Source organism: Eutrigla gurnardus, assembly GCF_963514095.1.
Source record: "Eutrigla gurnardus genome assembly, chromosome: 14".
NCBI classification, from domain to species: domain Eukaryota; kingdom Metazoa; phylum Chordata; class Actinopteri; order Perciformes; family Triglidae; genus Eutrigla; species Eutrigla gurnardus.
In genome coordinates, this window is record NC_139937.1 from 23,017,919 (window position 1) to 23,032,444 (window position 14,526).

The window sequence follows — 14,526 nt, forward strand, 5'->3', positions numbered from 1 at the left end:
GAATATTTAATTCAACCCTTTAAATCGGGCTCTATTTTTCCACATCTCTACCATGATAGGGAGCTAGTCATCTTTCTCACGTCACAATATAAAAACCTTTTTCAAATGAATGTCCCATAATTAATAATTATCGTTCCTATTTGTACACACAACTTGATATGAAAAGGATTAAAATTCCCAGTAAAGCTTCAGAATTAATAAGCAAAGAAAAAAGCCAAACATTTATATTAATACATTATAGTTTATTTTTTTGCATGGCTTATTATTGGAAAATAGCAAAGAAAAGCTCATCGGTCCATTGAAGTGCATGGGCCTCCCTTTTTACACAACAAACGCTAAATGCAAGGCACATTATTCCATAAAAAAATAATAAACAGGAACATATTTGTAAAAACATCAACACAGAATGAAAATGGACAGCAGCATATACAATATAGTGCAGATTATTATCAATATACTCAAAGATATAAGTGCAATTTGTGATGGTAACCCACGTAGTGCAGAAGTTTGAGCTTGTACCAGCTGAATGTGTGCAAATCTTTATATCGTTAATGGCAGAAAAAACACAGGATTATTGTACCTGGTAAGTGAAAGCACAAAGCAGACGTTTTTGGTTTTATATCTAGGCGGTGGGCTGAGTGGTGACTTCCTCCAGCAGTGGTCTGTAGAGTTCTGGCTCACCAATCTTCTATTTAAAGAAAAGGGAAAATAAATATCACAATATTATCAAAATGTGCTTTAACTCTTAAAATGGCATTAAAACATACTGGAATACATACAGTCTTTTTGTTTTAAATGTATTATTGTATTTTTAAAATCTTCTCTACCACGACGGTAGAGGCACAAGTCACTTATATTTATCCCGATAATGGAAATTCACGACGATCGATTATTATTAAATCTGGTCCCGTTCCTGTCAGTTTAACAGGAAGACGTGATTTTGCAGACTCTTACCTCCTTCTCTCCTTTCTCACGCCTCCTCATAGACTTGATGCCCAGGACGAAAGAGCTGATGACGAGGCAGAGCTCCAGGACCGACAGGACGATCAGCACAATATTAATGCTTCTCAAAATCAGCTGTTGAGACAAAAATACATTTATTCTTACTTGACCCATTTCCTTCAAACGCAGCTTGTTTGTGTGTTTCCAAATTACTTTTATTTTGGTTTCATGAAGGAAAAAAACAAAATGGAGACCTCGACTCAAAATCATGACTCACCATGTGGAAATTCTAAAAAAAAAAATCCCTCTAATTACAAAATAGCACACGTTACAGTATTTTACGGCCCGTCAGATTCTGTGACTTGATTAGGAATTGCCTCTGTTTTTAAATCACACTATGCAGCACACTTTATTTCAATTGATGTAACCAAACAGAGCTGTCACACCGGTTTGTCAAGTGGAGTTATTTTGTCCTGTCTCCATGTCTGTCTTGTCATTTCCTGCTTTATTTTGGAAAGTAACTCTCCTCTCGTTTCAGGTCACTTGCCCTTCCTCATGTGCCCTAGTCTGACGTCACCCCTGATTCCTGATTGTCTCCACCTATCAGCCATTACCCTCATGTGTTAAATAGTCTGCGTCTCCCTTTCTCCTGTGTGCGTGTGTCTTGTCGTGAGTCGAGAGTCGCCAGCTATCAAATCTCGTCAAAGTTAGAGCAATCCAGTAGTCTGCCTCATTAGAGGGTTTTTTGTTGGCCTTTGCCTTTGTATTATTTCATAGCCTGTTTAAGTTAGAAGTCCTCGTACCGGTCATTATGGATTCTGATTTACATTTCGACAGTCACGTTAAATCAGTAACAAAATCAGCCTACTATCACCTCAAAAATGTAGCAAGACTTAGAGGGCTCATGTCAGCTCAAGACTTAGAAAAACTTGTACATGCCTTTATTACTAGTAGGCTAGACTACTGTAATGGTCTCCTTGCAGGTCTTCCGAAAAAAAACTGTCAGGCAGCTACAGCTTGTTCAGAACGCTGCTGCTAGAGTTCTTACAAAGACCAAAAAATGTGAGCACATTACACCAATTCTTAAATCCTTACATTGGCTCCCTGTATGTCAGAGGATAGATTTAAAAATCCTCCTGCTCACATATAAATCACTACATGGTCTAGGACCGAAGTATATCAATGATATGCTCCCACTACATAAGCCTTCTAGACCACTAAGATCTTCTGAGACCAATCTGTTAGTGATTCCCAGAGTAAACAACAATCACAGGAGAGCATCATTTAGTCACTATGCAACAAATGGCTGGAATAAACTTCCTGAAGATGTAAGACTTGCCCCAACTCTGACCACTTTTAAAACTAGACTGAAAACTTTCATGTTCACCATAGCTTTCTGCTAAATCTTTTAATGTCTGCACTGTATTGCAAATATGTTTTTATTCTCCTTTCTTTCTGTAATGCATTTTTAAATTTTTTATTATTTTCTTTTAAATTCCTCTATTTTTTTTTCTTCTCACTTTGTTTTATGATGTGAAGCACTTTGAGTCTGCCTTGTGTATGAAATGTGCTATACAAATAAAGTTGCCTTGCCTTGCCTACCTAGTTGTAGTTTTTCCCTCTCCGGAGGCGTTTTATGTTAGACCTGTTTTTCCCCGTATAGATAGTAGGGTTTTTGTTATCAGTCCTAGTTGTAGTTATTCCCTCCCCAGAGGCGTTTTTAGTTTAGAACTTTGTTTTGTTTTTCCCCCCTAGCTCATAGGGTTTTGTTGTAAGTTTTGATAGCCATCCCTCCTTTGAGGCGTCTTCTGTTTTGTATTCCTTTGTGGCCTGAATAAAGTCCTGTGTTTTTTTTAAATCTCTGCATCCGAGTCCTATCCCTGTGTCCTGGGCGTGATAGTACACACGCACCAGCATGGACTCGGCAGAGACGGACCAGCTGACTGCGGCGCTGCGCTCTCAGGCAGCTCGCCTCACGCAGCATGAGGAGCAGGTGGCCGCCCTCGGCCAAGGAGTCAGAGGACTCGCCCACAACCAGGAGGAGTTCAAAGCCTCCATGTTGTCCCAGGTGGGTCACCTCAGCGCCCAGATGGAGCAACTCTGTGCCCTTCTGATTAAGGACACAGCCGCTGGGACCGACCAGCCCACCGTGAAAGTGAAGCCCCCCTCCGAAACAACACACGCAGGCGCGTGCACCAGGCTGGCTCCCCCGGAGCGATACTCCGGGGATCTTGGACACAGTAGGTCATTCATCATAGAATGCGAAATGCACTTTGAACACTCACCCTGTGACTTCCCCACAGAACGATCCAAGGTGGCCTTTATGATGTCATATCTCACGGGGAGGGCCCGGGAGTGGGCCACCGCGGAGTGGTCCAGAGGCTCAGAATTGTGCGGGTCAGTCAACGAGTTCGCTGGGACTCTCAGGATGGTCTTCGACCCAGTGGCGACCGATCGGGAGAAGGCTCGGGAGCTCAGCGGACTGAAGCAGAGGGGGGACTCAGTTTGTGATTACGCCATTCGCTTCCGCACCCTGGCGAAGGAGAGCGGGTGGCACTCCACCGCCCTGTACGACGTCTTCCTGAAGGGGTTTTCCGAGCCCATTCAGGATCTTCTGGTCCCGTTGGACCTCCCCCGGACCTCGACTCCCTGATTGCTCTCGCCATCTGCACGGATAATCGACTGCAGGAGCGGAAGCAGCGGCGCGGGACCAGGCCGGTGCCAGCCGCAGCGCCGGGTTCTCCCTGGCGCGCCGCGACAAGTCGGATACCTCCGGAGCAACGTCCTCGATCCTCGTCCGAACGGGAGGAGACCATGCAGCTGGGAAGGGCCCGGCTCTCTCGGGAGGAGCGGATGCGGTGCACCCAGGAAGGGCGGTGCTTTTACTGCGGCGCGCAGGGTCACCTCGTCGCTGTCTGCCCCGTGAAGACGGACCTGATGGTGAGTCGTTTCACAGCCGTAACCCCCACTCCACGAAAACTGACTACTGTCAAAATCACACACCTTGGCAAAGACTTTGATGTGGATGTATTGGTAGACTCGGGGGCGGATGAGATTCTGATTGACTGTGGGTTAGCTCAGAGACTGGGGCTCCAGGTTAATCCGCTGAGTAAGCCTATTAAGGCGAGCGCTCTCAACGGGACCGCGCTTTTTGACATTTTACACATCTCTGAACCGGTAAACCTCCATATAGCCGATCACTGGGAACTCATAAGTTTTTACCTGGTTAACTCACCCCGGCACTCCCTCATCCTCGGACACCCGTGGCTAGTACGCCACAACCCCAGTATTAATTGGCACACCGGGGATATTACAGGGTGGGGGGAGAGTTGTAAGGACCGTTGCAGGAAGCCAGAGCCCCGAGATAAGACTGTTACATTGAGTAATGTTTCTGCTCACTCTGCCATAGACCCGGAGATCTCCAACCTGACCACTGTACCAAGCTGCTACCACCATTTAGCGGAAGTTTTCAGCAAAAGAAAGGCCACAGCGCTTCCACCTCATCGCCCTTATGATTGCGCTATCGAGCTCCTGCCGGGTTCCACCATCCCCAAAGGCCGGCTATATTCGGTTTCAGGGCCTGAGAGACAGGCCATGAAGGACTACATAGAAACCTCCCTAAAGGCTGGGCTGATCCGACCTTCCTCGTCCCTGGCCGGGGCGGGGTTCTTTTTCGTGGGTAAGAAGGATGGGACCCTCCGTCCCTGTATAGACTATAGCCCCCTCAACGAAATCACAGTGAAAAATAGATATCCCCTTCCTCTCATGACATCAGTATTCGACCAACTCCAACAAGCACAGATCTTCACCAAATTGGACCTGAGAAATGCCTACAACCTCATCCGCATTTGGGAAGGGGATGAGTGGAAGACCGGATTTAACACCCCAAGCGGCCATTATGAATATTTGGTTATGCCGTTTGGTCTCACGAATGCCCCAGCAGTATTCCAAGCCATGATTAATGACGTGCTGAGAGACTTCCTAGATCAATTTGTCCATCTTGATGACATCCTCATTTACTCTCCCGACCTTGAGACCCACCAGAGACATGTCAAGCTCGTCCTACAACGACTCCTAGACAATCACCTGTATGCTGAAAAGAGTGAATTTCATGCCGACACCATCTCCTTCCTGGGCTTTATCGTAGCCCCTGGAAAGGTTAAGATGGACCCGGCTAAAGTTACCACGGTAGCCGAATGGCCAACACCAGATAGCCGCAAGAAAGTACAGCGATTCCTAGGATCTGCTAACTTTTACAGGCGGTTTATCAGAGGCTTCAGCGCAAAAGCAGCCCCTCTCCACGCTCTCACTTCCCCACAGGTGCCATTCCACTGGTCCGCCGCCGCCGCCTTCCAAGAGCTTAAGCTGCGGGTCACCACAGCACCTATCCTCACGCTTCCCGATCCCTCTCGTCAGTTCGTGGTGGAGGTGGATGCCTCCAATGAGGGGATCGGAGCCGTCCTGTCTCAGCGAGCGGAGGCAGACAACAAGCTTCACCCTTGCGCTTTCCTGTCTCGACGTCTGACGGCAGCTGAGCGGAACTATGATGTGGGAAATCGCGAGTTGCTGGCAGTGAAGGTGGAACTGGAGGAGTGGCGACACTGGCTGGAGGGGACAGAACACCCATTCTTGGTTTGGACAGACCACAAGAAACTGCAGTACATAAGAAAGGCTAAGTGGTTAAATTCTTGTCAAGCTCGCTGGTCATTGTTTTTTAACCATTTTCAATTTTCTTTATCCTACAGACCGGGGTCCAAAAACACTAAGCCCGATGCCCTGTCCTGCCTCTTCAACCCCGAGCCCGTGGCCACGGAACCCGAGCCCATCCTCTCACTTAATCGTGTGGTTGAAGCAGTTACCTGGCCTATAGAAACCGAGGTGAAGCAGGCAATTGGTGAGACCCCCCCTCCTAGGGGGTGCCCTGATAATCGCCTGTTTGTCCCGGTTGAACTGCGCCCACAGGTGATTCACTGGGCTCACTCGTCTCTGCTCACCTATCATCCGGGCGTTCGTCGGACCATGTTTGCCATCACGCAGCGGTTGTGGTGGCCATCCATGGAGCCGGAGGTTCGAGAGTATGTTGAGGCGTGTCCGGTCTGCGCCAGAAATAAGAACTCCTCCAGAACGCGTGCGGGCTTGCTGCAGCCTCTCCCCATTCCCTCCCGGCCATGGGCGGAGATCTCCATGGACTTTGTCACGGGGCTCTGGTCTCTAAAGGTAACACCGCGGTTTTAACCGTGGTGGATAGATTCTCAAAAATGGCACATTTTATAGCTTTGCCAAAATTGCCGTCAGCTAAAGAAACAGCTGAAATTATGATGAACCATGTATTTCGGATTCACAGATTCCGACAGGACATTGTGTCAGACCGGGCGCCCCAATTCATCTCGCGGTTCTGGAGAGAGTTCTGCAGACTAATCGGAGCGACGGCAAGACTCACATCGGGTTACCACCCAGAGGCTAATGGCCAGACGGAGCGCCTCAAGCAGCAGCTGGAAACGGGGTAATGTCACACCGGTTTGTCAAGTGGAGTTATTTTGTCCTGTCTCCATGTCTGTCTTGTCATTTCCTGTTTTATTTTGGAAAGTAACTCTCCTCTCGTTTCAGGTCACTTGCCCTTCCTCATGTGCCCTAGTCTGACGTCACCCCTGATTCCTGATTGTCTCCACCTGTCACCCATTACCCTCATGTGTTAAATAGTCTGCGTCTCCCTTTCTCCTGTGTGCGTGTGTCTTGTCGTGAGTCGAGAGTCGCCAGCGATCAAATCAAGTCAAAGTTAGAGCAATCCAGTAGTCTGCCTCATTAGAGGGTTTTTTGTTGGCCTTTGCCTTTGTATTATTTCATAGCCTGTTTAAGTTAGAAGTCCTCGTACCTAGTTGTAGTTTTTCCCTCTCCGGAGGCGTTTTATGTTAGACCTGTTTTTCCCCGTATAGATAGTAGGGTTTTTGTTATCAGTCCTAGTTGTAGTTATTCCCTCCCCAGAGGCGTTTTTAGTTTAGAACTCTGTTTTGTTTTTCCCCCCTAGCTCATAGGGTTGTTTTGTTATAAGTTTTCATAGCCATCCCTCCTTTGAGGCGTCTTCTGTTTTGTATTCCTTTGCGGCCTGAATAAAGTCATGTGTTTTTTTTAAATCTCTGCATCCGAGTCCTATCCCTGTGTCCTGGGCGTGATAAGAGCTATAGGATATGTGCTCAAAAAACGTTAAAGTCGAGCTGAGAGTTTCCACCTTCCGTACTGTGACACATTTACGTTTATTTGTTTAATAATCATGAGATAATAACTAAGTAATATCTGTAAAAATCAATGAAAGTCCTCTGTGTGTTTTTTGACTGCTGAGATGACGTTTTCGTACACTTACCTCAATCAGGTTTCTGCCCTCAAAGCATTTCTCTTTCATGAACTGCTTCCCTGGAGGCGGCGGGACGGTTGCACCGTATCTGTGGCGTGAACCGTAATAGTTATTATCATCATAATTGCACATCCACCACATATGTATGTCAGCCATGTTGATGCTGTAGAGAACGATGGCCGCGATGGCAAAACCCACTCCTGCAAAATTCAGGATTACATTGAGGAACACCTGAAACACAAAAAACAAACAATACACACGATAAACCCTCATTGAACTTCTACCAGCCATCGGCTATCTCGTTTATTTGTCTTAAATAATAAAGAAAGAAATAAAAGAGGAAGCAAAATGACAATGAAACAAAGCTGAAACACTAACCAGTAGAATAGTAACGATTGATTCGATTAATCAATGAATCGATTGCAGTCCTATAGAGTCTACTAAATCGATCTGCTAAAATAAATAATTAGAATGAATCGTTTTGGCTTCACCAATAATCGGTATAAATGCATTTAATCGGATGAATCGTGATTCTTACTTATGATTAATGTTTTAATACATTTAAGACACTCTCTCCCCTGCCAGCATGTAGTCTACTGAAAATGATAAAAATAACTGAGCAATGTTTAATTACATTTTTGTATTCAGCATAAAATATTATGCAGGACTACTTTTTTCTAGAATAAATATGTTATTTTTCACCTTTCAGAAGAATACAGATAGTCTCACTTGCATTATTGCATGTTTATTTCATGGATATAGAATTTCGGTTACAAGTTACTGAATCGAATCGAATAGTTACAAAAAAAATCGTCCTTGAATCGAATCGCCAACTACTGTATCGTTAATAAAATCAAATCGCTGTGAAGCCAAAGATTCACACCCCTACTAACCAGACATGGACTGGGGTACTTCTCAGAGACGATGCCAACGATGCCAAACAACACGAACTAGAGGGGAAAAACAAAAACAAAAAAAATAAATCTTTAAACTTTAGAAGATATGAGAACTTCATGTTACAGTATGCACTTCAATCTTTGGGATTGGCTCGGATTTTCCTAACGGTGTTTATGGATTTAATGTAATTTGACATTTCAAAGAGAACTCTGTGAATTCAGACGTAAGAGGAAAAACTGCTGGAAACCAAGTGGATCTCCTTGGAATCGACTGAACAGACCCAAATTAAGTTGTATTTGTCTTCACTCTGACTTTGGGAGGAAAACTCTGACACAAGAGAACCAACGCAAACATTGTCTTGCTCACCAGTCCTCCCATCCAAAAGGGAAACCCGGTGTCATCCATTAGCCACCAAAATCCAAAGTGAGTGCCGAGGAGGATCGCTGCCAGGCCCATGTTGAGCAGCCCCACCATAATATGCAGCGTCTGTGGAGAGGAAGCGCAGCGTGAACAACCAAATCACCAGTACAGCACAAATGCAGGGTTTCAGTTCTGCTTTACCTACGAAATATCTCTGATTACCACAATAACGTTGTATTCAGTTGAATTATTCCACCAAAACAACAACATTAACTCAAGAAAAAGTACTAAATTAAAAAAACAAACATTTAACGTGGCACATCAAAGCTTTAAAGCTGAAGTCCAGAGAGGAATTTAAAACAAACTTGTGGTTGTAACTCACCCCCAGTATCGACTGAGACGGTTTCTGGACCTTCAGGTGCTGAGACACCGAGCAGCAGACGGGGCTGTAGCAGAGGCTTTTCAAGATTTGGCACATTGGAGGACAAACACTTTCGGGGTCAGAGGTCAAAGTGAACACAGTGATTCCCTCGGCTTTGGTCATGGTCACGGACATCCTGCCTGCTCCTGTAACACTGAGAGAGACAAGAGAGTACAGGATAGGGTCGGGACGATTTCTGGTTTCACCGGTTCGGTTCGGTGTACGGGGCAAAGGTTAGTATAACCGGTTCGGTCCGGTCTTTGACTCAGTATCAGACCGGCTTGAAAATGTTTAAACCGGCCCAAGCCTAGCACAGGAACATCTAAAATGTACTGTATCGGGCATTACAGTAATAAGAAGCATCTGCCAGCATTGTGGAGGCCAAGTGTGTTTATTTGCAGCGTTAATATGACATGATGTATTTTAATGTTAGGACACAGGCATCTTGAGTGGAGGAGATGTCATCAAATAACTAGTTTTTAACTTCGCTAACTGTTCAGGTCGTAGTAACTTGAGGGCGTATCTCAACCAGCCGGAAACACATGACGTAGTAGTCCGGGACCAGCGTATTGTTCCGGTTCCGTCGCTGAGATACTCGGTATACTCATACCGGGGGTAAAATAGTGAACTTCTTCGTGAATTTACCAGGAGGGGAAACAGTAAATGCCTCCCTTTTTACACAACAAACGTTAAATCAAGGCACATTATTCCATAAAAAAATAATCAACAGGTACAGATTTTTAAAAACATCAACAGAGAATGAAAATGGACAGCAGCATATACAATATAGTGCAGATTATTATCAATATACTCAAAGATATAAGTGCAATTTGTGATGGTAACCCACGTAGTGCAGAAGTTTGAGCTTGAACCAGCTGAATGTGAGTAAATCTTTATATCGTTATTGGCAGAAAAAGTACAGGATTATTGTACCTGGTAAGTGAAAGCACAAAGCAGACGTTTTTGGTTTTATATCTAGGCGGTGGGCTGAGTGGTGACTTCCTCCAGCAGTGGTCTGTAGAGTTCTGGCTCACCAATCTTCTATTTAAAGAAAAGGGAAAATAAATATCACAATATTATCAAAATGTGCTTTAACTCTTAAAATGGCACTAAAACATACTGGAATACATACAGTCTTTTTGTTTTAAATGTATTATTGTATTTTTAAAATCTTCTCTACCACGACGGTAGAGGCACAAGTCACTTATATTTATCCCGATAATGGAAATTCACCACGATCGATTATTATTAAATCTGGTCCCGTTCCTGTTCAGTTTAACAGGAAGACGTGATTTTGCAGACTCTTACCTCCTTCTCTCCTTTCTCACGCCTCCTCAGAGACTTGATGCCCAGGACGAAAGAGCTGATGACGAGGCAGAGCTCCAGGACCGACAGGACGATCAGCACAACATGAATGCTTCTCAAAATCATCTTAAACACAAGAAGAAAAAAAACATTAATTCTTACTTGACTTTAGTTTGTGTTTCCAAATGACTTTTATTTTGGTTTCATGAAGGAAAAAAACGAAATGGAGACCTCGACTCAAAATCATGACTCACCATGTGGAAATTCTAAAAAAATATCCCTTTAATTACAAAAATAACACGCGTTACAGTATTTTACGGCCCGTCAGATTCTGTGACTTGATTAGGAATTTCCTCTGTTTTTAAATCACACTATGCAGCAAACTTTATTTCAATTGATGTAACCAAACAGAGCTATAGGATTTATATGTGCTCAAAAAAAAAACGTTAAAGTCGAGAGTTTCCACCTTCCGTACTGTGACACATTTACGTTTATTTGTTTAATAATCATGAGATGATAACTAAGTAATATCTGTAAAAATCAATGAAAGTCCTCTGTGTGTATTTTGACTGCTGAGATGACGTTTTCATACACTTACCTCAACCAGGTTTCTGCCCTCAAAGAATTCTCCTTCATGAACTGCTTCCCGGGAGGCGGCGGGACAGTTGTACGGTATCTGTGGCGTGAACCGTAATAGTTATTATCATCGTAATTGCACATCCACCACATATGTATGTCAGCCATGTTGATGCTGTAGAGAACGATGGCCGCGATGGCAAAACCCACTCCTGCAAAATTCAGGATTACATTGAGGAACAACTGAAACACAAAAAACAAACAATACACACGATAAACCCTCATGGAACTTCTACCAGCCATCGGCTATCTCGTTTATTAGTCTTAAATAATAAAGAAAGAAATAAAAGAGGAAGCAAAATGACAATGAAACAAAGCTGAAACACTAACCAGTAGAGGTGTAACGATTGATTCGATTAATCAATGAATCGATTGCAGTCCTATAGAGTCTACTAAATCGATCTGCTAAAATAAATAATTAGAATGAATCGTTTTAGCTTCACCAATAATTGGTATAAATGCATTTAATCGGATGAATCGTGATTCTTACTTATGATTAATGTTTTAATACATTTAAGACACTCTCTCCCCTGCCAGCATGTAGTCTACTGAAAATGTGTTCAAAATAACTGAGCAATGTTTAATTACATTTTTGTATTCAGCATAAAATATTATGCAGGACTACTTTTTTCTAGAATAAATATGTTATTTTTCACCTTTCAGAAGAATACAGATAGTCTCACTTGCATTATTGCATGTTTATTTCATGGATATAGAATTTCGGTTACAAGTTACTGAATCGAATCGAATAGTTACAAAAAAAATCGTCCTTGAATCGAATCGCCAACTACTGTATCGTTAATAAAATCAAATCGCTGTGAAGCCAAAGATTCACACCCCTACTAACCAGACATGGACTGGGGTACTTCTCAGAGACGATGCCAACGATGCCAAACAACACGAACTAGAGGGGAAAAACAAAAACAAAAAAAATAAATCTTTAAACTTTAGAAGATATGAGAACTTCATGTTACAGTATGCACTTCAATCTTTGGGATTGGCTCGGATTTTCCTAACGGTGTTTATGGATTTAATGTAATTTGACATTTCAAAGAGAACTCTGTGAATTCAGACGTAAGAGGAAAAACTGCTGGAAACCAAGTGGATCTCCTTGGAATCGACTGAACAGACCCAAATTAAGTTGTATTTGTCTTCACTCTGACTTTGGGAGGAAAACTCTGACACAAGAGAACCAACGCAAACATTGTCTTGCTCACCAGTCCTCCCATCCAAAAGGGAAACCCGGTGTCATCCATTAGCCACCAAAATCCAAAGTGAGTGCCGAGGAGGATCGCTGCCAGGCCCATGTTGAGCAGCCCCACCATAATGTGCAGCGTCTGTGGAGAGGAAGCGCAGCGTGAACAACCAAATCACCAGTACAGCACAAATGCAGGGTTTCAGTTCTGCTTTACCTACGAAATATCTCTGATTACCACAATAACGTTGTATTCAGTTGAATTATTCCACCAAAACAACAACATTAACTCAAGAAAAAGTACTAAATTAAAAAAACAAACATTTAACGTGGCACATCAAAGCTTTAAAGCTGAAGTCCAGAGAGGAATTTAAAACAAACTTGTGGTTGTAACTCACCCCCAGTATCGACTGAGACGGTTTCTGGACCTTCAGGTGCTGAGACACCGAGCAGCAGACGGGGCTGTAGCAGAGGCTTTTCAAGATTTGGCACATTGGAGGACAAACACTTTCGGGGTCAGAGGTCAAAGTGAACACAGTGATTCCCTCGGATTTGGTCATGGACACGGACATCCTGCCTGCTCCTGTAACACTGAGAGAGACAAGAGAGTACAGGATAGGGTCGGGACGATTTGTGGTTTCACCGGTTCGGTTCGGTGTATGGGGCAAAGGTTAGTATAACCGGTTCGGTCCGGTCTTTGACTCAGTATCAGACCGGCTTGAAAATGTTTAAACCGGCCCAAGCCTAGCACAGGAACATTTAAAATGTACTGTATCGGGCATTACAGTAATAAGAAGCATCTGCCAGCATCGTGGAGGCCAAGTGTGTTTATTTGCAGCGTAAATATGACATAATGTATTTTAATGTTAATACACAGGCATCTTGAGTGGAGGAGATGTCATCAAATAACTAGTTTTTAACTTCGCTAACTGTTCAGGTCGTAGTAACTTGAGGGCGTATCTCAACCAGCCGGAAACACATGACGTAGTAGTCCGGGACCAGCGTATTGTTCCGGTTCCGTCGCTGAGATACTCGGTATACTCATACCGGGGGTAAAATAGTGAACTTCTTCGTGAATTTACCAGGAGGGGAAACAGTTAATGTCAGGTGGCGTGTGAAGTAGCAGAAACACGAGTATCAGGAGACGTTTTCTATGTCGCCCTCCTTCCTCAGCGGACTGAAAAAATGCTGCTCGCTCAGCAGCGCTGTGTTCAGTGCTGCCACCAAGTGGCCAGAAGCTATATCCACATTTAACAGAGCGTTGACACGCATTCTTGACATCTAAACAAGTTTGATGTAAAACAATAATGTACTTAAAACAGCTAGTATTTTTTTAATGTCACAGACGTTTAATAGGATCCTCATACAAGTACTGGAGTAATACAACTCCCCGCCACAAACGGCAGCACCGAGTCCTGCAGTCGGTGAGAAGACGTTACGCGCCATCTTGGATTTTTACAGCGTTTTCAATACAAATATCACGCACTGTCCGATGAAGTCGTGTTTTTTATCGATTAACACGCGCCTGACATACACGGTTTCTGCGTTGATACGTTACCAAGAAGTTTTACTATCCTCCAGTAAGATTTAAATTTACACAATCACCCATTAACACGCTCGACGAGCACCCGAATGTCTTAAATGTACGAGTGAGCTAATAAACAGGACCAGGACTGTGGTTATTTACAAACTGAATACAAACTCCACTTACCCGTTTGTGTCGGAGTAAGAAGAAACACTTTAGACGGTTGTTCTCCACCTGAACGAGTCCGTCTGTCTGTCCGCTTGTTCCGCAGTTATTGTTGTTTGCTGAACGATCATCCTGTTACCAGAAGTACCTCCTCCGCAGACGGGAACCATAAACACGCTTAACCCTTCCAATAAACATAAACCTACTCTACGCTGTTATTATACAACCTAAAAGTTGCTTAATTAAATATTTCTTAAAAAAAAAAAGTTCCTCTCCCAGAATGGTCACGTGCTATAGGAACTAATGGAAAATAATCACTTTTTATTTAAATTTAATTGGTTTCTATTATACATAATGGAATCTTCTCCACTGATTTGACATTAAACTTTACGAAACGTTTTAATTGTTATTCTGACTTCAAATTGTGTATGAAATGTGTTAATTGTAAGTCAAACACACAACAAAATATATTTGCATATCACTTCAAGTCACTTAAATATATATATATATATGTATATATATATATATATATATATATATATATATATATATATATATATATATATATGCGTATATATATAATAAAATGGTTTCTTATTATCATTCTTATTATTATGAGGTTTAGTTAGCAGGTGGTTCTGTTTTGACTTCTTTACTCAAGTAAAAGTGAAAAAATGAAATGTCTGAAATCTGCTGAACACAATAAAGGTAAACATGCTGACCACCTACAA

The 14,526-nt window shown here is 43.1% G+C and overlaps 1 protein-coding gene across 2 annotated transcripts; it reads right to left on the reverse strand.

The window, feature by feature from the left end:
- Window positions 1-227: 227 nt before the first annotated feature.
- Window positions 228-13,977, reverse strand: LOC311023932 (uncharacterized protein). 2 transcript variants are annotated; one of them, XM_084026055.1, is made up of 7 exons: window positions 13,817-13,977; window positions 8,931-9,123; window positions 8,555-8,674; window positions 8,185-8,241; window positions 7,301-7,522; window positions 955-1,077; window positions 228-688 (listed from the first exon to the last, which is right to left on the reverse strand). In XM_084026055.1, exons 2-7 carry the CDS (start codon window positions 9,102-9,104, stop codon window positions 623-625), a joined length of 762 nt encoding a protein of 253 aa, XP_083882181.1. In that variant the 5' UTR covers window positions 9,105-9,123; window positions 13,817-13,977; the 3' UTR covers window positions 228-622. The 2 variants fall into 2 exon arrangements, with proteins under 2 accessions (XP_083882181.1, XP_083882182.1); XM_084026056.1 differs by lacking the exons at window positions 228-688; window positions 955-1,077; window positions 7,301-7,522; ... (1 more) ...; window positions 8,555-8,674; window positions 8,931-9,123 and adding exons at window positions 9,625-10,010; window positions 10,278-10,400; window positions 10,873-10,950; ... (1 more) ...; window positions 12,128-12,247; window positions 12,504-12,696 and having other exon boundaries at window positions 13,817-13,976.
- Window positions 13,978-14,526: the final 549 nt, after the last annotated feature.

What these genes read in the sequence shown, in the direction of transcription:
- LOC311023932 (XM_084026055.1), bottom strand. Translation starts at nt 9,104, where the DNA reads ATGTCCGTGACCATGACCAAAGCCGAGGGAATCACTGTGTTCACTTTG. An exon ending in CGTCTCAGTCGATACTGGGG is followed by an intron (nt 8,675 to 8,930) that starts GTGAGTTACAAC and finishes TCCTCTCCACAG; the next exon opens with ACGCTGCATATTATGGTGGG. An exon ending in AGGGCAGAAACCTGATTGAG is followed by an intron (nt 1,078 to 7,300) that starts GTAAGTGTACGA and finishes TTGTCTCAACAG; the next exon opens with CTGATTTTGAGAAGCATTAA.